The 27,624-nt window shown below is 39.8% G+C and overlaps 1 protein-coding gene across 4 annotated transcripts in view; it reads left to right on the forward strand.

Moving 5' to 3' along the window:
* The window catches only part of XPNPEP3 (X-prolyl aminopeptidase 3), an 82,285-nt gene that overhangs the window by 48,715 nt on the left and 5,946 nt on the right, over positions 1-27,624 (forward strand). For all 4 annotated transcript variants that reach the window (XM_047741894.1, XM_047741896.1, XM_047741897.1 and 1 more), the window contains 4 exons: positions 6,200-6,262; positions 7,298-7,411; positions 15,709-15,794; positions 27,433-27,613. In XM_047741894.1, the coding sequence (XP_047597850.1) occupies positions 6,200-6,262; positions 7,298-7,411; positions 15,709-15,794; positions 27,433-27,613 (444 nt within the window). The remainder of the gene's footprint in view (positions 1-6,199; positions 6,263-7,297; positions 7,412-15,708; positions 15,795-27,432; positions 27,614-27,624) is intronic.

Here is a 27,624-nt window from a genome sequence, read left to right on the forward strand (position 1 = left end):
GAACTAGAAGAAAAAAAAAAAAGAAAGCCTAAACCTAGCAGAAAGAAGGAAATAATGAAGATTAGAGTAGAAAATAAATGATACAGAATCTAAAACAGGGTGCCTGGGTGGCTCAGTGGGTTAAGCCACTGCCTTCAGCTCAGGTCTTATCCCAGGATCCTGGGATCCAGTCCTGCATCGGACGCTCTGCTCTGGCAGGGAGCCTGCTTCCCCCTCTCTCTCTCTGCCTGCCTCTCTGCCTACTTGTGCTCTCTGTCTGTCAAGTAAATAAATAAAATCTTTTTTAAAAAATCTAAAACAAAAGAACAAATCAAAACCAAGAGCTGACCCTTTGAAAAAAACTAATAAAATTGATAAACCTGTAGCCGGATTCCTCAAGAAAAAGAAAGGACCCGGATAAATCACAACTGAAAGAGGAGAAATAACAACATTACAGAAATACAGATGTAAGAAAATACTATCAAAAGCTATATGCTGGGGCACCTGGATGGCTCAGTGGGTTAAAGCCTCTGCCTTCGGCTCAGGTCATGATCCCAGGGTCCTGGGATCGAGCCCCGCATTGGGCTCTCTGCTCAGCAGAGAGTCTGCTTCCTCCTATCTCTCTATGCTTGCTTCTCTGCCTACTTGTGATCTCTGTCAAATAAATAAAATCTTTAAAAAAAAAAAAAAGCTATATGCCAACAAATCAGACAAGAAGAAGAAATGAATAAATTCCTAGAAACATATAACCTATCAAAACTAAAACAGGAAGAAATAGAAAATTTGAACAGATCCATTACCAGCAAAGAAATTGAATCAGTACTCAAAAAACTCCCAACAAACAAAAGTTCAGGACCCCATGGCTTCCCAGGCAAATTCTACCAAGCATTTAAAAAAGAATTAATGCTGGGGCGCCTGAGTGGCTCAGTGGGTTAGAGCCTCTGCCTTCGGCTCAGGTCATGATCCCAGGGTCCTGGGATCGAGCCCCGTATCGGGCTCTCTGCTTAGCGGGCAACCTGCTTCCTCCTCTCCCTCCTGCCTGCCTCTCTGACTACTTGTAATCTCTATCAAATTAAAAAAAAAAAAAAAAAAAAAAAAGAATTAATGCCTACTCTCCCCAAACTATTCCAGAAAATAGAAAAGGAAGGAAAACTTCCACATTCATGCCATGAGGCCAGCATTACCCTGATACCAAAACCAGATAAAGACCCCACAATAGAAGATAACTACAGGTCAATATCTTTGATGAACATAGATGCAAATATCCTCAACAAAGTACTAGCAAACTGAAGGAAGCAATACATTAAAAAAAAATCATTCACCATGATCAAGTGAGGTTTGTTTTCCTGGGTTGCAAGGGTGGGTCAATATTTGCAAATCAATCAGCATGATACATCACATCAGCAGGAGAAAGGATAAGAACCATATGATCATTTCAGTAGATGTAGAAAAAGCATTTGACAAAGTACAATACCGATCCATGACAAAACCCTCAACAAAGTAAATTTAGAGGGAACATACCTTAACATAATAAAGGCTATATGTGAAAAACCCACAGCCAGCATCATTTTCAGTGGGAAGAAACAGCCTTTTCCCCAAGGTCAGGAAGAAGACATGGATGTCCCCACTCACCACTTTTACTTAACATAGTACTGGAAGTCATAGCCACAGCAGTCGGACAAAAAAAGCAATAAAAGGTATCCAAATTGGCAAGGAAGAAGTAAAACTTTTACTATTTGCAGATGATGTGATAATATATAGAGAAAACCCGAAAAACCACTAAAAAACTGCAGGAGCTGATAAAAGAATTCAGTGAAGTTGCTGGATACAAAATCAGTCTACAGAAATCTGCTGCATTTCTATACACCCAATAATGAAACAGCAGAAAAGAGATTAAGGAAACAATCCCACTTAAAATTAGGAATAAACCTAACCAAAGAGGTGAAAGACCTGTACTCTGAAAACTATAAAACACTGATGAAAGAAGTCGAAGACAACACAAAGAACTGGAAAGACTTTCCATGCTCATGGATTGGAAGAACAAATAGTGTTAAAATACTTTATCTGCCCAAAGCAATCTACACGTTTAACACAACCCGTATCACAATACCAAGAGCATTTTTCACAGAACTAGAACAAACAATCCTAAAATTTGTATGGAACCACAAAAGACCCCAAATAAAGCAATTTTGAAAAAGCAAAGCTAGAGGCATCACGGTTCTGGACTGCTCATTATTTCAAAGCTGTAGTCATCAAAACAGTATTGTACTGGCACAAAAATAGACTCATAGATCAATGGAATAGAATAGAGAGCCCAGAAATAAACCCATGCTTATATGGTTAATTAATCTTGACAAAGCAAGAAAGAATATTGCATGGGGAAAAGACAGTCTCTTCAATAAAATCCTGCTGGGAAAACTAAACAACATGCAAAAGAATGAAACTGGACCGATTCCTTACGCCATACACAAAAATAAACTCAAAATACATTAAAGACCTAAATACAAGGCCTGAAACCATAAAAATCCTTTAAGAGAACACAAGCAGTAATTTCTCTAAGATCGGCTATAGCATCTCTTTTCTAAATAGGGTCCCTCTGGGGCGTTTGGGTGGCTCAGTCAGCTAAGCATCCGACTTTTACTTTGGCTAGGGTCATGATCTCAGGGTCATGAGATCAAGTGCCATGTCCGGCTCCCCACTGGGCGTGGAGCCTGCTTAGATTCTCTCCCTCTGCTTCCCCCCACCACTGCATCACTCATACACATGTACGTACACTCTCTCTCTCTAAAAAAAGAAAAGGTCCCCGAAGGCAAAGGAAACAAAAGCAAAAATAAACTATTGGGACTACATCAAAATAAAAAGCTACCGCACAGTGAAGGAAACAATCAACAAAACTAAAAGGCAGGCTACAGAATGGGAGAAGGTATTTGCAAATGACATAACTCCAAAAATATATCCAAAATATATAAAGAACTTACACAATTCAACACCCAAAAAAACAATAATCTGATTTTTTTTTTTTTTTCGGTCAGAGAGAGAAAGCACAGGCAGGCAGAGTGGCAGGCAGAGGGAGAAGCAGGCTCCCTGCCGAGCAAGGAGCCCCGTGGGACTTGATCCCAGGACGCTGGGATCACGACCTGAGCCGAAGGCAGACGCTTAACCAACTGAGCCACCCAGGTGTCCCGATATAATCTGATTTTGAAAAGGGCAGGACATTTCTACAAGGAAAACATGCAGATGCCAAAAGGCAGATGATAAGATGCTCATCATCACTTCTTATCAGGGAAATGCAAGTCAAAGCATGGTGAGATATCATCTTACACCTGTCAGAATGGCTAAAATCTAAAATCAAGAAACAAGTATTGGCGAGGATGTGGAGAAAAAGGAACCCTCTTGCACTGTTGGTAGGAATAAAAACTGGTGCAGCCATTATGGAAAACAGTAGTTTCCTCAAAAAGTTAAAAATAGAGGGATGCCTGGGTGGCTCAGTTGGTTAACCCTTTGCCTTTGGCTCAGGCCATGATCCCAGGGTCATGGGATTGAGTCCCGCATCGGGCTCCTTGCTCCGAAGGAAGCCTGATTCTCTCTCTGCCTCTGCCTGCCACTCTTCTTGTTTGTGCGTGCTCGCTCGCTCTCTTTCTGAAAAATAAATAAATAAATAAATAATCTTTAAAAAAAAAAAAAAGTTAAAAATAGAACTGCCCTGTGATCTAGTAATTGCACTACTGGGTATTTACCCAACAAATACAAAAACACTAATTCAAAGGGATATGTGCACCTCTGTGTTTATAGCCACATTATTTACAATAGCCAAGATATGGAAGCAGCCCAAGTGCCCATCAATTAATTAATAAGGAAGAGTCAGATGGATGGATGGATAGGTAGATAGATAAAATGGAATATTAACCTTTTTTTTTTTAAAGATTTTATTTATTTGACAGACAGAGATCACAAGTAGGCAGAGAGGCAGGCAGAGAGAGAGGAGGAAGCAGGCTCCCCACTGAGCAGAGAACCCTATTCGGGGCTCGCTCCCAGGACCCCGGGATCATGACCTGAGCTGAAGGCAGAGGTTTTAACCCACTGAGCCACCCAGGCGCCCCAAATATTAAGCTTTAAAGAGTGAAATCTTGCCATATGGATGGAGAGGGTGTAATGCTAAGTGAAAGAAAGATAACATGAGTTCACCCATATGCAGAATTTAAGAAACAGCAAATGATCAAAGGGAACATAAGAGACAAACCAAGAAACAGACTCTCAACTACAGAGAACTATAGAAAACAACGTGGTTACCAGAAGTCAGGTGGGTAGGGGGATGAGTGAAATAGGTGACTAAGGAGTGCAGTAGTGATGAGCACTGGGTGATTAAAAATGTAAAAATAAATTTAAAAAATTAAAATACACGCAAACGGAAAATAGCAAGTGTTGGTAGGGAAGTGAGAAAGTTGGAACCTTTTTACATTACCATTGTGGTTGTGAAATGGTTCAGCCACTGTGGAAATAGCTTGGAGGTTTCTGAAAAACTTAAACATAGATTTATCATGTGACCTAACAACTCTGCTCCCAGGTGTATACCCAGAAGAATTAAAAACAGGTACTCTAATATTTGTTCACAGAAGCAGTGGTCACAATAGCCGGAAGTTGCAAATAACTCATCCATCAGTGGATGAACGCATATATAAGGGGTTGGTGTGTGTGTGCACGCACAAAATTTCTGTGCTATTTAGTAAAGTTTTGAAAGGAAATTAATAAAAAGACAAAGGGTGCAGCAAAGAGAAGAAATATCCCTCTTTTGAGTGAGCCTCAGTGGAGATACCACACTTTGTCCTTTTTTTTTTTTTTTAGCTTCATGCTAAAAATGTAGCACTGACAAATTGTCAATATTCATATGTGTGTGTATATAACTAAGTATCCTTTAACTTCCTTTGTAATTGCTAATTCATTCAGCAGATATTTATTATTTACTATAGTGCCGGATACTTCCTAGGTTCTAGAGACACAGTGGTGAGCAAGACAGGCTTGCCATGTGTCCCTGTCCTCATTGTACATTCTAGTTGAGGAGAGACAGTAAATAAACATGCTGTATAGTCAGCTAAAATTAAATGCTCTGAAGAAAAAGGAAGCAGTGGAAAGGGATGAAGTGTGGTCGAGGTGCTGAGTGAGATAGGGCGGTCAGGAAAGCCTCTCTGAGGAGGAAACATTTGAGCAAGGATCAGAATGGGAGCAGGAGCAAGTCGCAGCTGTCTCCATGGCCAGCCCACTTGTTTCCCTCTGTTGGGCTTTATGGTGATGTCATTGCCTTGTATTTGGAGAAATGTTACCAGAAACATTCCTTCCCATGTTGCCTTCACTCTTAGAACACAACAACTTGAGAGAATCGAGTGGTAGAATCATATAATCCTGTCCTTGTGCAGCTGATTTCTTTTTATCCCACAGATGTGTGAAATAGAGCTGACAGTTTCCCTTTTCACACTGGCTGCTAGAAAACTCAGATAAATTTGCGGCCCATCCATAGTTACCATAGTAATCGTGAAGGTCATTATGGTTTGCATTATTAGTTTTTTGAGCTCCATTCTTTTTAAGGCTTGCTTTTCTTTAACTCTGCCATGAGTTGTGTCTATCAGATCTAATAAAAATCTTTTTTTGGATTAGGGTACAGTGGTGAATTATAGACATGTACGTTCATAAAAAAAGGAAACAAACACACATGTGGAATGGCTATCACAGAGAAATTAAGGATTTATACTCTAGGTCACTGATTCTGAACATGGGGCAGTTATGTCCTTCAAGGGATATCTGGCAGTATCCGATTAGCACAGTGGGGAAGTGCTGCTGGCACCCGACAAAGAGTTACGTAGTCCAAAATGTCGACAGTGCTGAGGTCGGGAAACCTACTGTAGACTGGACTGTTCAGCCCATAATTCCATACATTTCTGGGCTACTTCATTACGTAAATGGCAAATGTGTAACTGTGTAGCTCACCCTAGCGCACCACTATATATTCTGATTATTGGGTCACCCTTCCGCTAAATGTTGTCAGGCAAATAGTCCTGAAAGCAATAGTCTCCTCTTCAGAAATCTGTATTATCATACACACAAAGTCACAACTTCAGGTCAACAAAATTGGGGAGAAGGATGCTTTTCATTTGAGCTCCAGTATTTTGAATGTTTGAGTAAATAGCCTATTTAAAATGAGACTGTTCATCCTCCCTTCTGTTTACAGGCTTTCATAGAGACCATGTTTGCCAGTAAAGCTCCTGTGGAGGAAGGCTTTCTTTATGCCAAGGTGAGCTTTTAAAGACTGGAAAGGTTTTATTGGAGGTGAAAATAGTAAATAAAGTAATTTCATTGATTTGCAGATGGCATCTAGTTGGCTTTTATGTAAGTGACCAGGGTATCAGTGGAGAGGATTTGGTTCTTAAAGGTCATTGATAATTTATTTAGATATGTCTAAAATACACAGAGCTACAATTAAATGAAGAAAATTGCAAAGCAGAACAGACGAAGAAGCAAAGACTTAAGTCAAATGTGAGCGGAGAATACTGTTCAAGTAAATGCAAAGGACAAGGATTGGAGTAGTACTGCAAAGAGCAGCCGCTTCTCGCCACTCTCCAGCTTTGTCCTTGGACAAAGTAAAAGCAGTAGAATTTACCGTTTGCACTTTTCCAGCACATGTAGGTTGGTAGCTGTTTAAAAAGTTGAAATTAGTGGGGCGCCTGGGTGGCTCAGTGGTTAAGACTCTGCCTTTGACTCAGGTCATGATCCTAGGGTCCTGGGATCGAGCCCCACATCGGGCTCTCTGCTCGGCAGGGAGCCTGCTTCCTCCTCTCTCTCTGCCTGCCTCTCTGCCTACTTGTGATCTCTGTCTGTCAAATAAATAAATTAAAGAAAAAATCTTTAAAAAAAAAAAGTTGAAATTAGTAACGCAGAGCTGTCATTAAAACCAGAAGCTGTATTCCAGCGTTTACCTAAATAAGAATAAAAAATGGGAGCGTTACTCGACTGTATCTCTGTACTCAGCCGTGATCGTAGGTTTTCTGTGTCCTCTTCTGGACTTAATTTGAAAATCACAGGAAATTTGGAGCACTCAGAGGAACAGAACAGACTTAATAATAGGGTCAAATAACGGGATGGGGGGGAGAATAAAAAATAGAGTGGAATTGCAGTATAAGAAGTTCGGTTAGATTTGATGACTCGTTCTCCAGTAATGATGGAAAAGAAGGACTTGAATGGAGAGATGGGCTGTTTGTTGGAGGGAGCCTGGGCTGGCACAGTCCTGAGGAAATCCTGTCTTCTGTCACGCTTGGCTCTTGTTTTTCAGTTTGAATTTGAATGCCGGGCCCGTGGTGCAGACATCTTGGCCTACCCGCCTGTGGTCGCTGGAGGTAATCGGTCAAACACTTTGCATTATGTGAAGAATAATCAGCTCATCAAGGTACACAAAATGCCCTTCAGTGCCACTTCCTCTGGTGCCACTTCTAAAGCACTTTATTGTTTATAAAATGATTTTACAGACATTATCTCATTTGATTCTCGTATTAGCACTCTGAGATAGGAGCAGTTATTAACATGCCTGTTCAACAGATGAGGAAAATAAACTTAAAAAATTAGGCAACTCATTATGGCAGAGCTGAGAATTCTACTGTAAAGCCTCTGCTTATTTTTTTTTCTGCTTATAATTTTTAATAACATTCCTCCTCAGAGGACTTGGGCAACAGCGGGTCATGCATATTTTGGGAGTAGACAAATTTTTAATAGTGCCTTATTAGCTGTGAGGAAGCTGATCTTTTATAGTTCCCCCCCCCAAGTGACTATACACGTAGAGAATTGTATATGCCTTTATTTCTTTTCTTTTTTTTTATTTGACAGAGCATGTACAAGTAGGGGGAACAGCAGACTCCCCACTGAGCAGAGAGCCCTATGTGGGACTCAATCCCAGGACCCTGGGATTATGACCCAAACTGAAGGCAGCCGCTCAACCAACTGAGCCACCCAGGTGCCCTGTATATGCTTTATTAAGTCCACTTTTTTTTTTTTTTTTTTTTTTTTTTTTTTTTTTTTTTTTTTTTAAAGATGTGGGAAGGGGTTTTGTCATCCTGGAGCCCAGTGCAGCACTTAAACTCAATGACGCTGAGATCAAGAGTCAGATGCTTAACCAACTGAGCCACCCGGGCACTCCCAAATCTACTTTTATTTTTTTATTTTTTATATTTTTTAGTTTTTGGGGTTTCTTTTTTTTAAGATTTTATTTATTTATTTGGCAGAGAGAGAAAGCACAAGAGGCAAAGCAGTAGACAGAGGGAGAGGGAAAAGCAGACATCCCGCCAAGCAGAGAGCCCAATGTGGGGCTCGATCCCAGGACCCTAGGATCATGACCTGAGCTAACCGATTGAGCCCCCCAAGCGCCCCCGAAGTCCACTTTTATTTATCTGTTTTAATTTTCAATAATTTCAGGAAAATAAATATAGCAAATACATAAATTACACAGTGTATTTTTTAAATGAATACCCATGAACTGATCACTTAGCCCAAGAAGAGAACACTACCAATTCTATGCATCTACTTAAGTGTCTTTATGCTTTGCTATCCTATTACCTCCCTCCCAGAGGTAACTAACTGTTTATCCTAAATTTTTGTCTTCCCTCGATTTTTTGAAGTGGCTGTATCAACGTATATATGATTCCCCAAATAATATTATTTAGCTCTGCCTGTTTGTGAACTACATAAAACTATATACTGCTATAAGTAGTTTTTTGGAACTTTTTTAAATTCATAAGTGTGAGAAGATAATACAATGTGTTTTCCCAAGTATTTGTATCTGTTTGTACTACTACCAGTGGTGTGTAATTCTCTTGACTACATCCTCTCTATCCCCTAATGTTATCAGACTTCTTAATTTCTACCATTCTAATTGGTATAAAACAGTATCATTGTGGTCTTAATTTCTGTTACCTTAATTATCAGTGAAATTAAGCATCTTTTTTATCTTTAGCACTACTAGTTTCACCTTGCTAATGTGTTGTTTAGGATGTTCTGATTTGTTTTCTTGAGTGAGATTGGCTTGTTTTTCTCATATTGTCTTTTTCTGATTTTCATATCAAGTCCAAACTAAGTTCATAAAATGAGTAGTTTCTTTTCTTAATATTGTGAAAGATTTGAGTTAAAGTTTTTTTGAAAATTGGATGGAATATACCTGTAGAACTATTTGGGCCTAATATTTTCCTTTGTAAACCTTTTTTTTAACTACTCATTCAATTTCTTTAATATCCTAAAGCTTTCTCTTTCTTTTTTTTTTCTTTTTGACATTTCTTATTAGGAAACGTAACTACTGATAAAGTGCTTAAAACATAAAGGAACAGTTTAATGAGTAATTATAAAGTGGACACCCATGTAACCATGGTATTGACAAGCTACAGCTCTCTGCACCAAATCCAGCCTCCCATTTTGTTTTGTGAAAAGGTTTTATTGGAATACAGATGTTCCTGCTTTCTTCCCACAGTGGCAGAGTTGAGTACTTGCACTGGAGACCGTATGGTCCACAAAGTAAAAAGTATGTGCTATCTAGCCCTTTACAGAAAAAAAATTATGAACGCCTGAAACAGGACGTTACTCTCCCTCCACTCCTAAGAAGCTTATTCTACCATGTGGTTCTTCCCAGTGATAACTTCTCTCCCTAGTGGGGAGAACCACTCTCCTGATTTTGATGGTCATCATTTCTTTGCTTCGCATTTTATTTTCCTACTAATAAACCATATAGTTGAATGTAGTTTGGCTTCGGTCATGTTTGAGCTTTATGTATTTGAAATATTATGTCTGTCTTTTTCATATAACGTATGTTGCATACCACCGCAGTTTGTTCATTTTAATTATTGTAGCATAGAACAGCAATGAAACTGTGGTCTGTGAGGTTAAATACATTTTTACAAGAATACCCAGACATCATTTGTCTTTTCCACTCTTACTCTCTCAAGTGTACAAGGAAGTAACCCAGTGGCTTTATGACCTGCAATACCACACCAGACTGGAGGAGGAGAAGTAATATGAGATTTTAGCTGTTTTCTGTTACACTAGACAAAGATTTATAAAACTATACAACAGTGCAGCATTTCTAACTACATACTTTTATTTAGAAAAATAGTTACTTTTCGGGGCACCTGGATAGCTCAGTTGGTTAAGCGGCTGCCTTCAGCTCAGGTCATGATCCCAGGTCATGGAATCAAGCCCCACATCAGGGTCCTTGCTGAGCAGGGACCCTGCTTCTCCCCTGCCTGCCATTCCCTCCGCTTGTACCTGCTCTCTACCTCTCTTTTTTTCTCTCTCTCTGTCAAATAAATTAATTAATTAAATTAAAGACTGTTTAAAAAAAAAGAAAAGAGGCTCCTGGTTGGCTCAGTGGGTTAAGCCTCTGCCTTCGGCTCAGGTCATGATGTCAGTGTCCTGGGATTGAGCCCCTGAGTCAGGAATCTGTTTAGCAGGGAGCCTGCTTCCCGCCCCTCCCCCGCCTGCCTCTCTGCCTGCTTGTGATCTCTGTCAAATAAATAAATAAAATATTCAAAAAAAAAAAAAGAAAAACAATTACTTTAAGTTAAAAATGTCACTTAACATGAAATAGGTTTATTGTTATTTTTAAACAAATTAGCAAATACTGTAAAACTATCAGTTTTAATTTATTAGTGTGATAAATATCCATAGGTGGCCATTTATATAGTTTCTAAGTTTTTACCATTATGAACAATGTACTGTGAACATTCTTGTGTGTTATACCTGGTGTACAAGTTACCAAGTTTGTCTAAGGGACATAATAATGGAATTGATGGGTCATAGGTATGCATATTTGCATTATAGTAGAAAATACCAAACATTTCCAAAGTGATTATATCAACATATGCTTCACTTTTCCTGAGACAGTTTGGTAGGTTATATTTTTCTACCACTTTGTCTTAATTTTTAAAATTACTTTTAATCCTTTATAATTATAGTTATGTACCTTTTTTTTTTTTAAGATTTTATTTATTTGACAGTGAGAGAGGTAATACAAGCAGAGGGAGTGGGAGAAGCAGGCTTCCCAGCAAGCAGGGAACCTGATGGAGGACTCGATCCCAAGATGCTGGGATCACGACCTGAACCGCAGGCAGACGCTTAACGCCTGAGCCACCCAGGGGCCCAGTTATGTACCTTTTTATGTTCTTGATATATTTTTGTCTTTTCTCTCTCTCTCTCTCTCTTTTTTGATTGAAGAAGGCAAGCAATTATTTATTAGAATTAGTTGGAAAGACTTGGGGGCACCATACTTATAAGTCCAAATCAAACACTAGCTTTGGAGCTAGATTAATTGAACACTACAGTAGTTCCTGGACCCACTGTGACCTTGGGCAAATAACAGCAGTACCTCATAGACCTGTTGAGAAGATTAAGATAATGTAGAATGAGTTTACTAATTCTGGCACCTCATCAACATGCAGTAAACGTTGTCAGTGTTGTAGAGCGCCTCGTGTCCTGCAGTAGCTTCACAGGAATATCCTTTCCTGGTGTCACAGGGCTGTCAGACTTCTGAGGTCCTGATGGAGCAGCTTTCTCACTCAGGTAAAGGCGTCTGAAGATGCCGTACAGAAACTCTTCAGGGCCAAGGGTGCCCTACTTTCAAGTCATCCTGGGGCTGCCTCTGTCCAAAGCCTCCACACATGTCTGGAGGTCGGCCAGGGTACTCCTGCCAGAGCAGAGGCTGCAGGGAAAAGGACAGCCCGAAGTCAATGCTTTTTCTCTTTCTTTTTAAAAAGTAAACATACATTTACTCTGTACACCAGCAATTCCATTTATAGGTATTTTTCAAGAAAAACTAAAACAGATCCACAAGTTGCCTTGTACAAGAATGTTCATAGCAAGTTCACTACTAATAGACCAAGTGTCCATCACCAGGATATTAGATAAGGAAATTGCCATGTGGTATATTTGTCAAATAAAAGGGAACAAACCACTGGACTACCAGTGAATAATGTCAAAAGCATTATGCTGAGTGAATAAGACAAAAAATTATAAACTATATGATTCCATTTATATGAATTTCTAAAATGGACAAAACTAACCTATGTTGATAGAAATCAGATCAGTGGTTTCTTCTTATGGGAATATTGACCAGGAAGGAGCTTGAGGGCATTTGACAAAACTGACTTAACTCTTTTAACTCTATATACTTAAGATCTGTGCATTTACTATGCATACATTAAATCTCAAAAACTTTGGCTAAAAAAGAAATCTTACCAGAGGTTTATTGGGTTTTATTATTCTTGTAAAACCAACTTTTCACATCATTAAGGCTATTTTATCTTTGTTTATTATTTCATTACACTGGGCCCTTGCCTTCATTAATTTCACCCTTCTACTTTTTGTGTTGATTCTCTTGTTCTTTTTGTGGCTTCTAAAATTAGATGCTAAACTCATGAATTTTCATCCTTCTTTTTTTTACTCTAAGTGTCTAAGGATGAATTTCTCACTTTCATTACATTCCACAAGGTTTTCCGAAGTTGTTAAATGTGTCATATATTAAAAACAATAAATGTAATGTACTGTTTAAAAATAATAATCGAGGGGCACCTGGGTGGCTCAGTGGGTTAAAGCCTCAGTCTTCGGCTCAGGTCATGATTCCAGGGTCCTGGGATTGAGCCCCGCATCGGGCTCTCTGCTCGGCAGGGAGCCTGCTTCCCCCTCTCTCTCTGCCTGCCTCTCTACCTACTTGTGATCTCTGTCAAATAAGCGAATAAAATGTTTAAAAAATAATAATAATAATAAAAATCAAATGAATAACCATGTATCTACCATCTAGGATGAGAAGAACATTAGTAGTCCCCTGGGCAAGCTCAAACACATCCCCCTTTCTGTCTCCTACCATCTTGACTTTTTGTTTTAATCATTTTTGTTGTTTTTCTTCATAATTTTACCACCAGTGTCTATTCCTAAATAATATACTGTCCGTTCTTAAAAAACTGGAGAATAAGCACCAGTGTAGCCATACAGGGAGAGAAGAGTATTGCCATTATTAGATAAATTGGCCCAAGAGAAAAATAAGCTGAGAACTTCTAGGTCATGGTCTTGCTTTGGTTATCTGAAAGTTTGCAAGGCTTTTTCTGGTGAAGTCTGTGGGCAAGGTCCTCAACAAGCTGTGAGAATGTGGGGTACCACCGGGGCATATGGGAGAGCTCTGGTGTGCACTCGGTAGTGGGCATCTGATAGAAATGTAGTCAGAACAGGCTGCCCTGTGCTTCTGCGTCTAACCACAGCTGTGTGGAGCTCTCAGCAACAGGCCAAAGCAGAACCCTTCTGACAGAGTTAGGGTTAGGGTTAGGGTTAGGGTTAGGATTACATGCATGTTCACCTTTCCTCCTTACATCTTCAATGGCTCTCCTGGGATCCTTCAGCCTAAAGGAAATCTTTTAGATGAAGGTCTGTGGCTGATAAAATTTTCTTTTCTTTTTTTCTTTTTTTTAGTAAAATATCTTTATTTTATTCTCAATTCTTGATGATGGCTATACCAAGGAAACAATCCTAGATTCTTTTCTGTCTTGCAGATTAAAAACAAACAAGGAGCGCCTGTGTGGCTCAGTTAAGTGTCTCCCTTCGGCTCAAGTGATGATCCCAGAGTCCTGGGATCCAGCCTGGCATCGAGCTCCCTGCTCAGCGGGGAATCTGCTTCTCCCTCTGACCCTCCCCCTGCTTGTGCTTGTGCTTGTATGTTCTCTCTCTCTTCTCCCGCCACTTTCTCTCACATAAATAAATAAAATCTTGAAATAAAATAAAAACAAACAAAACACTAATTATCATTCTTATGGGAACTCTCTTTTTGCTTTGACTGCTTTAAGATTTCATTTCTTTGGTGGTGCACCTGGGTGGCTTAGTCCCTTGGGTATCCAGCTCTTGATTTCGGCTCAGATCATGATCTCAGAGTCCTGAGATCAAGCTCCCCACCCCATCCCACAACCACCCCCCCGCCATGGGCTCAGTGCTCAGTGTGGAGTCTGGTTAAGATTCATTCTCTCTCTCTCTCTCTCTTTCTCTGTGCCCCTCCCCCCACTATTTGCACATACGTGTGCTCTCTTAAAAAATGGATAGATAAATAATAATTTTTAAAAGTTTTCTTTGGTATTTTTCAGTTTTATTGCGTGTCTAAGAATAGATTTATTTTTACATATAGTCATTATGATACCTTCCCCTTCTGAAATTTGCATTCATGTTCTTCATCAGTTCTAGGAAATTCTCAGACACTGATATCGTCTCTCCTACATTCTCTGTATTCACTCCTTCAGCAATTTCAGGTAGATGTGTGTTAGACCTCTTTCTGTTTCCAGTAAGCTAACTTTCGTGTTTACATTTGCCTTGTCTCTCTCTGTCATATTCTAGGGGACTTGGGTACGTCTCTCTTCCAGGAAGCCAGTTTCCCTTCGGTTATCTAATCTGCTTCTTTGGCCATCCACTGAGTGATTGACTTCAGAAGTAGTTTTTTCTTTCCTTCTGGTTCCTTTCAAATCAGCATAGTTCTTGTCAGTTGCCTCTTATTGCTTACTCATCTTTGTGGTTCTGTTCTTTATCCCTTTAAACATTTCATAATAGCTATTCTGTATCTAGTCATTCCCTTACCTGTAGTTCTGGAAGCTCTAAATTTGGTCAGTGTTGTTCCTGCTGACTCTCACGTATGGTGACCTACCCTGTGTGCTTGACAACCTTTGGTTGTGAGCTCACATCTATTTACTGGATGTTATTTTTTGGAAATCATGTCCAGATTTGGGAGAAATTTTCTCCAAAAGTTGTTTGAATATGCTTTTGCCAAAAGATAAGTGGTCCTAATGACCTGGGACTCTTGTATCCCCTGTGGGAATCCTGGATTAATGTGAGAATCGCTGGCTCATTGTCCCCACTCTTTGCTGCAGGACCTCAGGGGAATATCACCTTTTCTATATATACTGTACCACTTACCTTATCACTACTCTCAGTTCTAGTTTCAGTTCTGGGGTATCTTTTAAGAGAAAGTCTTTAAGGCATCTCTTATATTATGTAATGTCAGCCTTCTGTAAAATATGTTTGTATCCAAGATCTAGTTGTTTTCTAACAAGAAAGGTATTCTGTCATTTTGCCAAAACAAAATCCAACATCCATTTATGAAGGTTGCCATTATTAAATACCTACACCCATTGAACCATTATTCTACTACATCCCAAGTTGTGTGCTTATTTATACATAAATAAGATGTACCCTGTCTTCAAGGACACAATAGATAATTTCAATATAACAGGACAAGTAACAAGAGAGAAATAAACCCAAAGTTTTCTTTTTCCTCCACATGTATTCTGAAGGGAAGCAAAGGGGGGAAATGATATTCTAAAGTTAAATGATTAAGGGTAATCGTATTTGAATAAGGCCCTGGATACCAACTTATATAGGAATTTTAAACATATTAGCGATAATGGTACCGTTTATGATGTGCTGTTTACACCTAGTAATTCAAACCCAAGTGGTGTGGTTCCAGGGCCTATGCACTACTATACAACAGCCACTTCCTTGAGTCATTGTGAATTCATTTGAAAAATTGAGATGCTGTTTCTTATAAGAAGGAATCAGAAAAGATTAGTCTCTTTTAAATTAGCTTTTTAAATATATATATATATATATATATATATATAATGAAGGACACAAAGAGTTTAATCATAAGGTCACCTACTTTGACATATCATACTTTTGTTGCAGGATGGGGAAATGGTGCTGCTGGATGGAGGTTGTGAGTCTTCTTGCTATGTGAGTGACATAACCCGTACCTGGCCTGTCAATGGCAGGTAGGACTTCTACAGATCCCATTGCTTCTTAGGAGTGTGAGTTGGAATATGGGTACATTAGGAATAAATGACTAAACAAATATACAGACCCCCAAAGCTCAGGAGCTTTGCAAAGCTCCTGATTACTTTCTAAGACTGTTTTATTCACTAAATCATAGGATTGGGCATCTAGACACACCTAGTTAACACACACACACTCACATTGTTAAATAAATTTGAGGATGCCTGGCTGGCTCAGTCAGTGGAGCATGTGTCTCTTGATCTTGAACTTGGGGCTCAAGCCCCATGTTGGGTGTAGAGATTACTTAAAGTCTTTTAAAAATAAATAAAATTTGGAGTTTTTATTTTCTGATTACAAAAGTAATTCCAGTATTCAGTTAAAAAAAAAAACAAAAAACACTAGACATGAGAAGAATCAGGAAAAGAATCAGAAAATGACCCATAATCAAGAAAAATAGTCAATAAAAGATCCTGAGTAATCCTAATATTTCAATTAGCAAACAAGGACTTTAAAGCAGCTATCATAGATATGTTCACAGAGTTAAAGGAACATATATAAGTACAGTGAGTGAACAGATGGAGAGTTTCAGTAAGAAATAGGAAACTAAAGGGGCGCCTGGGTGGCTCGGTGGGTTGGGCCGCTGCCTTCGGCTCAGGTCATGATCTCAGGGTCCTGGGATCGAGTCCCGCATCGGGCTCTCTGCTCAGCAGGGAGCCTGCTTCCCTTCCTCTCTCTCTGCCTGCCTCTCTGCCTACTTGTGATCTCTGTCTGTCAAATAAATAAATAAAATCTTTAAAAAAAAAAAAAAAAGAAAAGAAATAGGAAACTAAGAAAATAGGGGTACCACCTGGGGGGCTCAGTCGTTAAGCATCTTCCTTCAGCTCAGGTCATGATCCCAGCATCCTGGGATCCAACCCCATACTGGGCTCCCTGCTCAGCGGGGAGCCTGCTTCTCCCTCTCCAGCTCCCCCGTGCTTGTATTCCCTCACTCATTATCTCTATCATAAATAAATAGAATCTTTTAAAAAAGAAAGAAACTAAGAAATAACCAGAGATTCTGGGGAGATGGTAGCAAAAGCATAGTTTCTTACTCTCTCCAAATTATCAAATAGTAATAGAGCTACCAGGTACCAAAACCAAACACTAGGTGACAGGATATCACTTAAACTGTAAAATACAAACGTTTATGAATACATTCTACACAGCCATAAGGCCAAGATGATAACAGTACCTGTATGGAAGAAATAAGGAAGCAACAATAGTGGAGGAAGCTGTCTGACGTACGTGAGAACAAAGGAACTCACAGATAACCAACAGCTATTCACTGGAAAAGGTGGTGAGCCGATTTGAGAACAGAAACTGAAAATGGGAAAGATTTGTCACTCCAAAGGCCCGAGGAAGTTTGAGGGTGCTGTGCTCCCTTCTCACACTAAGAAGAAACTGCTGGAAGTAGAATTGAAAGTAAGCAGGTTAGGGATAAGAGAGAGGAAGGGATTAAAATATCCAAATCAAAGAGGGGGAGAGGAATTGAAAGTAAGCTGCCACATTGTGTTACCCCTACACCAAAACGACAGAAGAGTGAGCACTGTGATATTAAAAAAATCTTTCCTAAATCCTGCCTCATTCTCAAAGCTCAGAAAGTTAATTTTATATAAAATAAACAATAAAAAAGTAACTTGGTTAATCTCATACAAAGTTAATTAGAGGCAAAAAAAAAAAAAAAGGAATAAGGAGTGCATAACATCCCTACTGATAAAGGAAGCATACTGGAAAGACATGGCTACAAAAGAGATCAAAACGGGCCTACTATGTTAAAGCAAGCTAGAATTTTTTTTTTTTTTAAGATTTTATCCATTTATTTCACAGACAGAGATGGGCAGAGAGGCAGGCAGAGAGAGAGGGAAGCAGGCTTCCTACTGAGCAGAGAGCCCGATGTGGGGCTTGATCCCAGGAGCCACTGCAAGCTAGAGTTTTTTTTAAGCACATCATTCAAGACATGAAAGAACAACACAAATCAAAATTGGAAAAATCTCAGAAGCAAAGTGACAACACACAGTAAAGAACTAGAAATAAAAAATCATACCAGAAAAAAAGACTGGACTGCAAGGTATGCACTAACAATGAAGCACAGTAAAGCCTTAACAACAAATAGGATGAAAGGGAAGAAAATTTTAAAAATCAAAATGAAATAAAAAAAGATTACAGGGAAAATAGCAAATATCTAAAATGGGCAAAGAAGTTAGAACATACACATAAAGGAAGCTCTGAAGAAAATGAAGGCATGGGAACAGAACACATCCTAAAAACTACAATAAAATATTCCTGAAATGAGGGACACCTGGGTGGCTCAGTTGGTTGGACGACTGCTTTGGGCTCGGGTCATGATACCGGGGTCCTGGGATCGAGTCCCGCATCGGGCTCCCGGCTCCACGGGGAGTCTGCCTCTCCCTCTGACCTTCTCCTTGCTCATGCTCTTTCTCACTGCCTCTCTCTCAAATAAATAAATAAAATCTTAAAAAAAAAAATATTCCTGAAATGAAAATTTAAAACTACTTTTGAAAGAGTACATCATGGAGCTGAGAACATCAGCCCAGAAAAAGCAACAATAAGACATAGTCTAGTAAAATTCTGAACCTACAAGAAAAAGAAAAATTCCTTTGGGATCCAGAAAAAAAGAACATGTGATATATAAAGGAAGGAAATCAGGTTATCATCAGACTTTTCAAAAGCAATGCTATATACAAGTAGAGAATAGAGTGGGGCACCTGGGTGGCTCAGTGGGTTAAACCTCTGCCTTCAGCTCAGGTCATGATCTCAGGGTCCTGGGATTGAGCCCCACATCGGGCTCTCTGCTGAGGAGGGAGCCTGCTTCCCCCTCTCCCTCTGCCTTGCCTCTCTGTCTACTTGTGACTCTCTCTGTCAAATAAATAAATAAAATCGTAGAGAAAAAAAAAATGAGTAGAGAATAGAGTAACATTAGAGCTATTCAAAGAACAAAAGTGTAATCCAAAGACTTTATATGCAGCAAAAGCAACTTTAAGCTATAAAGGGCACAGATTATTGTGTAGAAACTTAAGGATTACTCCCATGAGGAATCTGTTAGAGCTAGATGTATGATCCAATATGAAACCTAGTCACCAATGCCGTGGGACTACTTACATTTAAATTAGTATCAAACCAAATTTACACTGGTTTTTTTACTTGAACTGACCACATTTCAAGTGCTTCGTAGTCACGTGTGCCTGGTGGGTGCCATATTGGACGACAGATACACAGGGCAGCACATCAGCACAGGGAGGTTTATTGATCAGTGCTGTGCTGGAGCCTGAACTTCAGTTGACCAGAGTTGACTAGAGACGTTGACATAAGGACTCCTGGTGAGAACTTGAGAAATCGTTCACTGTTGAACTAAGACTAGATGAAGCTAAGCGGAAGAGAGCGTCATAGTAACAACCCTATGCTCTGATCATGTAGAATAGTACAACATTTTTTTAAATGGAGAACGGGAGGAACATATGCAAAAAAAAAAAAGCTTCAGAATTTTCAGGAGTTATATTTGTTGCAATATTTGTATTGTTATTCTGAAATGGTGCGTGTCTGTGTAGGGAGTTAAAAGAAAAGAGTAGGGGGGCCTGGGTGGCTCAGTGGGTTAAAGCCTCTGCCTTCGGCTTAGGTCATGATCCCAGGGTCCTGGGATCAAGCTCGGCATCCAGCTCCCTGCTCAGCAGTGAGTCTGCTTCCCCCTCTCTGTCTACCTCTCTGCCTACTTGTGATCTCTCTCTCTCAAATAAGTAAATCTTTAAAAATAAAATAAAAGTAAGAGGGGTGCCTGGCTGGCTCAGTCAGAAGGGCATACAACTCTTGATCTCAGGGTCATGAGGTCAAGCCCATTCTGGGTGTAAAGATTACTTAAATAAACAAGCGGTGGAAATAAGTAAATAAATAAGGATGATTTTAGTTCTGTCTTCCTTTTGTCCTTGAGAACCCTCATGCATGGTATGGAACAAAAAAAGTAAATGAAATTATTATAATAGGTTGCAAAAAGCTCTGTAGTCTCAAATGTTAATTGAAGTGTCAATATGAACTCAAATGATTTTATGTTTCTTCCCCCTTCCCTTTTCTGTCCACTGAAAATCAGGCTGGAAACTATGACCAGCTTAGTAGCAGTAAGCATCACTAGTGCCCTGAGTATGATCTTGAAATACAATTTTACACTAAACTGAATGAAAACTTGAAGAGTTGGCTGGCTTCAGGTCTGGATCAGGAAATTTATAAGATGAAGCCTGGAATGTCTTAGAATACCAGATAGCAAGGAAATGATCAAAACCCAGTAACATCCTGTCAAAAAGATTCAGGAACCAACTTGAGGTTGCACAGGTCAAAGATAGGAAACTTTGGGCTTCAATAATGGTAATAACTTATACCCACCAAATATATTCAAATTCATAAGTTCATAATGATAGTTTTTTTGTAATAGTAATTTTTTTTTTTAGATTTTTTTTTTTAAGATTTTTATTTATTTATTTGACACAGAGAAATCACATGTAAGCAGAGAGGCAGGCAGAGAGAGAGGAGGAAGCAGGCTCCCTGCTGAGCAGAAAGCCCGATGTGGGGCTCGAACCCAGGACCTGGGATCATGACCTGAGCCGAAGGCAGCGGCTTAACCCACTGAGCCACCCAGGCGCCCCATTTTTTTTAGATTTTATTTATTTATTTGACAGAGATCACAAGTAGGCAGAGAGGCAGGCAGAGAGAGAGGAAGGGAAGCAGGCTCCCTGCTGAGCAGAGAGCCCGATGCGGGACTCGATCCCAGGACCCTGAGATCATGACCCGAGCCAAAGGCAGCGGCTCAACCCACTGAGCCACCCAGGCGCCCTGTAATGTAATTTTTAAAAAATTGTTCATCTTCAGAGGATGATGGGAATCAACTCATTATATTGAAAAGCCGTAAATAAAAGAAAGAATTAAGTATTCATCCTGCCTTTCATATATAAACTCTGTCACTGGATAGCCAAAGAGATTAGAGGAAATATCTCTTTAAAATATTCCATAAAGGGGCGCCTGGGTGGCTCAGTGGGTTAAAACCTCTGCCTTCGGCTCAGGTCATGATCCCAGGGTTCTGGTATCGAGCCCCACATCAGGCTCTCTGCTCAGCGGGAAGCCTGCTTCCTCCTGTCTCTCTGCCTACTTGTGATCTCTCTCTGTCAAATAAATAAAATCTTTAAAAAATAATAAAATTATTACCATTTTGCAACATCCATTAATGTATAGATGTAAGCACTCAAGGATCCATGGCTGCTAAGATCACAAGAGACAATCAGATATTATGTGCCTCCTATAATTTTGCCAAGTACTACATATAGCCAGCCTTACCAAAACGATTGAACCTGAGCCTGATTCGTTCTTGAGATCCAGCTGCCAATTTGTAAGAAATAAAAAGACAAAGGAATATGTTGAACTACACCAAGGGGACATGTATTCGTCAGCTTACGTTGCCATAACAAAATATGACAGACTGGGTAGTTTAAACAACAGAAATTTATTTCTCAACACTTCCGAAGGCTGGGAATTTCAAGATCAAGGTGCTAGCAAGGTAGGTTTCCTCCTGAGGCCTCTTCTCTTGGCCTTAAGCAGCCACTGTCTTGCTCTGTGCTCACATGGCCTCTTCCACACAAAGAGACAGAGGGAGAGAAAGCAAGCTGTGGTGTCTTGTCTTGTCTTTTTTTTTTTTTTTTTAAGATTTTATTTATTTGACACTGAGAGAGAGAGATCACAAGTAGGCTGAGGGGCAGGCAGAGAGAGGGGGGAAGCAGGCTCCCTGCTGAGCAGAAAGCCTGATTCGGGGCTTTATCCCAGAACCCTGGGATCATGACCTGAGCCGAAGGCAGAGGCTTAACCCACTGAGCCACCCAGGCGCCCCTCTGGTGTCTTTTCTTATACGGACACTAATTCCATCGGAGCAGGGCCCCCACCTTATCTCATATACCTTAGTTGCTTTCTGTAGAGGCCTCATCCCCAAATACAGCCAAACTAATGGTTAGGGCTTCAACATAAGAATTTTGGGGAGACACGGACTTTCATTCTGTGAATGCAGTTAGCAAAACCCAGACTGTGATAAACACTGTTTGTCAAACAGCCTGGATTCTTTAACACATAAATTACAAGGAAATTAAAAGAAAAAGGAACCTGTCGACTAAAAGAGACTGAAAAGGCATACCAAATTCGTTTAAAATAAGCAGGAAGAAAATTGCCCTAGGGTGCATATTTGTGTTATAAAGCATTTTTTTTTTTTAAAGATTTTATTTACTTATTCGACAGACAGAGATCACAAGTAGAGAGGCAGGCAGAGAGAGAGAGAGAGGGAAGCAGGCTCCCCGCTGAGCAGAGAGCCCGATGCGGGACTCGATCCCAGGACCCTGAGATCATGACCTGAGCCGAAGGCAGCGGCTTAACCCACTGAGCCACCCAGGCGCCCCTAAAGCATTTTTTTATACAAGGAATGGGGAGGGACTGCTAATGGATATGGGGGTGAGGGGGTTTACATGAAAATACTTTGGAATTAAAAATAGTGATGATGGTTACACAACCATATTTGTGAAAATATTAAAACTACTGAACTGTACACTTTAAAATGGGTGAATTTTATGATAAACCCAATTAAATCAATAAAATAAGAAACATGTACCTACAAATAAAAAATCACAAGGTGGGGGGGCATCTGATTGGCTCTGTCAGAAGAGCATCCAGCTCTTAATCTCAGGGTCATGAGTTCAAGCCCCACATTGGGCATGGAGATTACTTAAAAAAAAAAAAAATCTTTACACAAAACAAACTGAGGGTTGATGGGGGGAGGGGGATTGAGGGGGGGGTTATGGATATTGGGGAGGGTATGTGCTATGGTGAGTGCTGTGAAGTGTGTAAACCTGGCGATTCGCAGACCTGTACCCCTGGGGATAAAAATATATGTTTAAAAAAAAATTAAATTAAAAAAAAAAGAATTCAACGCAGGAGCTACCAAAAAAAAAAAAAAAAAAAACTTTGAAAAATAAATAAGGAAATACAAAAAAACACAAGGAAATGATAGCTGTGAAAGTTAGGATAATGGTCCATACTGGGAGAATTGCAGTGAAGCACGTAGGGACTTCTGTGCTAGTTGGCCAGGTTCCATCTTTTATCTGACTAGTCAACCTTCCACTAATTTCTTAAGGTATATATTTATTTGTATCTTTCTGTATCTGTTTCGTTTGCAATAGAAAGATTTTTTTTTTAACTAAGCAAATTCTAAAGCTAAAAATTATAACTGAAATGGAAAACTCACTAGATGGACCTTCCAGCATATTGGAGGCAGAAGGCGAGTGAACGTGAAAAGAAAGAGAAATTATCCAGTCCGAAGAACAGAAGTATATTTGAGAAGGATGAAGAAAATCTCAGAGACCTCTCAGACATTTTCAAGCAAATTAACATACATCTAATTGGAGCTGCAGAAATTGGAGAGAGAGAGAACGGGGCAGAAAAAAAAACCTTTGAAGAAATGATGGCCAAAAATTTACCAAGTGTGGTGAAAGTTACCAGTTTAGAGATATGAATGACATTATTAACCACTTTGATGGTATTGACATTTGTAGTACACTATACCCAGCAACATCAGAATATATGCTCTTTTCAAATACTTATGGAACATCACCAAATCCATTTGCTGGACCAATAAAACAAGTCTTAATGAGTTCCAAAAGACTGAAGTCTTACAAAATATATTCCCTGACTACAACGAAATTAAATTAGAATGTCATAACAAGGGGCGTCTGAGTGGCTTGGTGGGTTAATCCTCTGCCTTCAGCTCAGGTTATGATCTCAAGGTCTGGCATCGGGCTCTGCTCAGCAGGGAGCCTGCTTACCCCCTCTCTCTCTGCCTGCCTTTCTGCCTACTTGTGATCGCTCTGTCAAATAACTAAATCTTTAAAAAAAAAAATTCCTAACGATACTGTATCTTTATTTTTTTTTTTAAGATTTTATGTATTTATTTGACAGAGAGAGATCACAAGTAGGCAGAGGCAGGCAGAGATAGAGGGGGAAGGAGGCTCCCTGCCAAGCAGAGAGCCCGAAGCTGGGCTTGGTCCCAGGACCCTGAGATCATGACCTGAGCTGAACGCAGAGGCTTTAACCCACTGAGCCACCCAGTTGCCCCAATACTGTATCTTTAAATCTCCAAATTTTGAAAATTAGTGAATATATTTTAAATAACCTATAGGTCAAAGAAGAAACCACAGGGGAAAGGGAAGAAACCACAAAGTACTTCAAATTGAGTGATAATGAAAATACTATATGTCAAAATGTGTCAGATTCAGCTATAGCAGAAATTTATATATAGCTAAATGCTTATGTTAAAAGAAAGGTTTGAAATCAATAATATAAACTTCCACCTTAGAAAGATACTAAAATGATGAGCAAATTAAGCCCAGAGTGAGCAGGAGGAAGGAAACAAGACCCAAATATCAATGAAATAGGAAAAAGCCAGTGAGTAAAGAAAATTAACAGAGCTAAATGATTGTTCCCTAAATATGTTAATAAAATTGATAAACTCCCTTGCAAGATAAAAAGAGAGAAGGCAAATTATCATAATCAGGAATGAAGGAGGGGATATCACTGTAAGTCTTACAGATATCAAAAGGATAATAAGGTGGGAGCGCCTGGGTGGCTCAGTCAGTTAAGAGTCTTTTTTTTTTTTTTTTTAGATTTTATTTATTTATTTGACAGAGATCACAAGTAGGCAGAGAGGCAGGAAGAGAGAGGAGGAAAGCAGGCTCCCTCCTGAGCAGAGAGCCCGATTCGATGCTCAGTTCAGTCCCAGGACCCTGGGATCATGACCTGAGCCAAAGGCAGAAGCTTAACCCACTGAGCCACTCAGGTGCCCCAAGTGTCTGACTCTTGATCTCAGCTCAGGTCTTGATCTCAGGGTTGTGAGTTCAAGTCCCACATTGGGCTTCACACTGGGCGTGGAATCTACTTAAAAAAATAAAACAAGTAAAGGATAATAAGGTAATGTGAACAACTGTGGGTGGTCCTTATTGTTAGTCACAGAGCAAATGCAAATTAAAATTCTGCATATGCACTAGAATGGCTACACTTAGAAAGACCAAGCATATCAAGTGTTGGCAATGACACGTCGCACCTGGAACTCTCAGACATTGCTCGTGGTAACATAAAATGCTACAGTTACTTTGGGAAAAAATTTGCCAGTTTCTTATAAAGTTAAATAAACACTGATTCCTCCGCCTAACAAATCCACTTCTGCGTATTGATTAAAGAGAAATGAAAATGTGTCCATGAGAAGACTTGTACAAGAATATTCAGAACAGCTTTATTCACGGTAGCCCCTAACTGGAAACAACCTCAATGTCCATCCACCGGAGACCGAACACACAAGTGTGGTTTATCCAGACAGAGGAATATCACCTAGCAATAAAAAGCAACAGCCTCCTGATTGAGCTAATACCTTGATGGGTCATACAGACATTGTGCCCAGTGAAGAAGGCTTGACACAAAAGAGTACATATTGTATGATTGCTTCTGTCTGTATGATTCCCTTTATACGATAGAAAACTGAGGTGAAAATAATTAGAACAGCCTTTGCCTCTGGGTGTGGGAATACTGATTAGAAGTAACCATGAGGAAACTTTCTGTGTCATGATGGGAATCTGCATCTGGATCAGAGTTCTCCAGAGAAACAGAATCCCTAGGTTGTATTATGTATGTGTGTATAAGTATAGATAGGGTGGTTGATTGATTTTTAAGGAATTGGCTCGTGCAGTTGGAGCTGGCATGTCTGCATTTTGTAAGGCAGGCCAGCAGGCTGGAAACTTAAGCAAAAATTGATGTTGCAGATGTGGGAATTCCTTCTCTAGGACAGCGGGGCAGTTCTGGCATTTGAATTCATTTAGTGTAGGCTACCATGTGGTATGTATTTCAGCCAACCAACCAGATAGAGTGGTAGAGCCTTTCTGACCATCGAGCTGCGACACTAAATCCAGAATCTCTGCTTAATGGACCTGTTATCAATACATTCAGCCTTATCCAACTTTATGTTCCTCCCATCATTATCCTGCACTGTCCACATACATTCCCAACATATTCCTAGATTTTTGTCTATGTAAATAGGAAAAATCACATCGGGTTTTTTTGTTTGTTTGTTTTACCCCACATCGGGTTTTTTTGTGTGTTTTGTTTGTTTGTTTGTTTGGATTATAGTGCACTGCCTAGTGGGTCACACTTTATACATAACCTTTTAGGGCCTGCTGAGGGTAGAATCTGATTATAGGTCTAGAACCATCTGCTAAGGCAGCTACCCCATGGGAGATTCCTGTAGGTTTTCAGTCAAAATAGAGTGAATTTCTTTAGCCGGGGGTAGAAGGGCTGCTTCTGCTGGCAAAGACTCAACAGAATTTAGGGCTCAGCGTTCCCAGCTCTATTGGGAGCAGTACATCCATTTATCAAAGTTGTACAGATCAGATTTGTATACTTAAGTGTATATAAAATTTACGAAAGACTCTTTAGTAATACTGTGGTGGGTTGGAGTATGGGTATACTCAGAGATGACACAAATATAACAGGGTTGCTAATGGCTGAACCTGGAGATGGATTATTCATTATTCAGTTATATTCAATTATATTGTTCTATTTAACCATTCTTATTAGGGGAATTTAGAGTGTGTCTGTTATAATTATTTTAAAAACTCAATGTTTTTACATACTCAGCTTTTCTGAATTTCAAATATTTTCTTAGGATGAAATCTTAAAGCAGAATTAAAAGGTCAAATTTTATGAGTAGCTTTATTAAGGCCTTTCATTTAATTGGCTATACCAATTTACCCTGCCATCAACTGTAGAAAATACGTATCAGATACCATGCCAGCTTGATATTTTCTCATTTTTTCCCATGACTGCTAAAGAAATTATTATGCTAAGGACACCTAGAAACTACAAGTTACTAGTAGCCAAAGTATCTACTAATTTATCTCATGACATCTGCTTTACCTACAAGAAGTGGATCCCTTTGTTATGGTTTGTTGTTTGTCTGTTTGTTTATGGTGAAAAAAAAAAAAATGAAAAGGACCAAGGGTGAGCCTGGTCTGGTCCTCTGACTGCACTCGTGGCTGCGTGGGAGCATCTGCTAGTCTCAGCTCAGGTTTATCTGCTGATCATTTGAAAAAGAGGCTGTTGGGGCGCCTGGGTGGCTCGGTGGGTTAAGGCCTCTGCCTTCGGCTCAGGTCATGATCCCAGGGTCCTGGGATCGAGCCCCACATGGGGCTCTCTGCTTAGCGGGGAGCCTGCTTCCTCCTCTCTCTCTCTCTCTCTCTGCCTGCCGCTCTGCCTACTTGTGATCTCTGTCTGTCAAATAAATAAATAAAATATTTAAAAAGAAAAAGAGGCTTTGCTGCCCCAACCTGAAGAGTTATTGCTCTTCCTGTTGAGTGGCGAGGGCACAATTAAGGTCCTGTCAGTACTGATCCACAGGTACTGATTAAGTAATCAACAATGCCCCGTCATCAGTGCCCTGGAGTTTTTCTAATCAAATTTGGAAGCAAACTTCCTGCAATATCCGATTATCCCAAATGTGTTATTTGGTTTTCCTGTCCGCAGGTTCACAGCACCTCAGGCAGAACTCTACGAAGCTGTTCTAGAGATACAGAGAGACTGTCTGACCCTCTGCTCCCCTGGGACAAGCTTGGAGAACATCTACAGCTTGATGTTGACAATGATCGCACAGAAGCTTAAGGAGTTGGGGGTCGTGAAGAACATTAAGGGAAACAATGCCCTCAAGGTACTGCCCTT

Source organism: Lutra lutra, chromosome 8 (assembly GCF_902655055.1).
Source record: "Lutra lutra chromosome 8, mLutLut1.2, whole genome shotgun sequence".
NCBI lineage: Eukaryota > Metazoa > Chordata > Mammalia > Carnivora > Mustelidae > Lutra > Lutra lutra.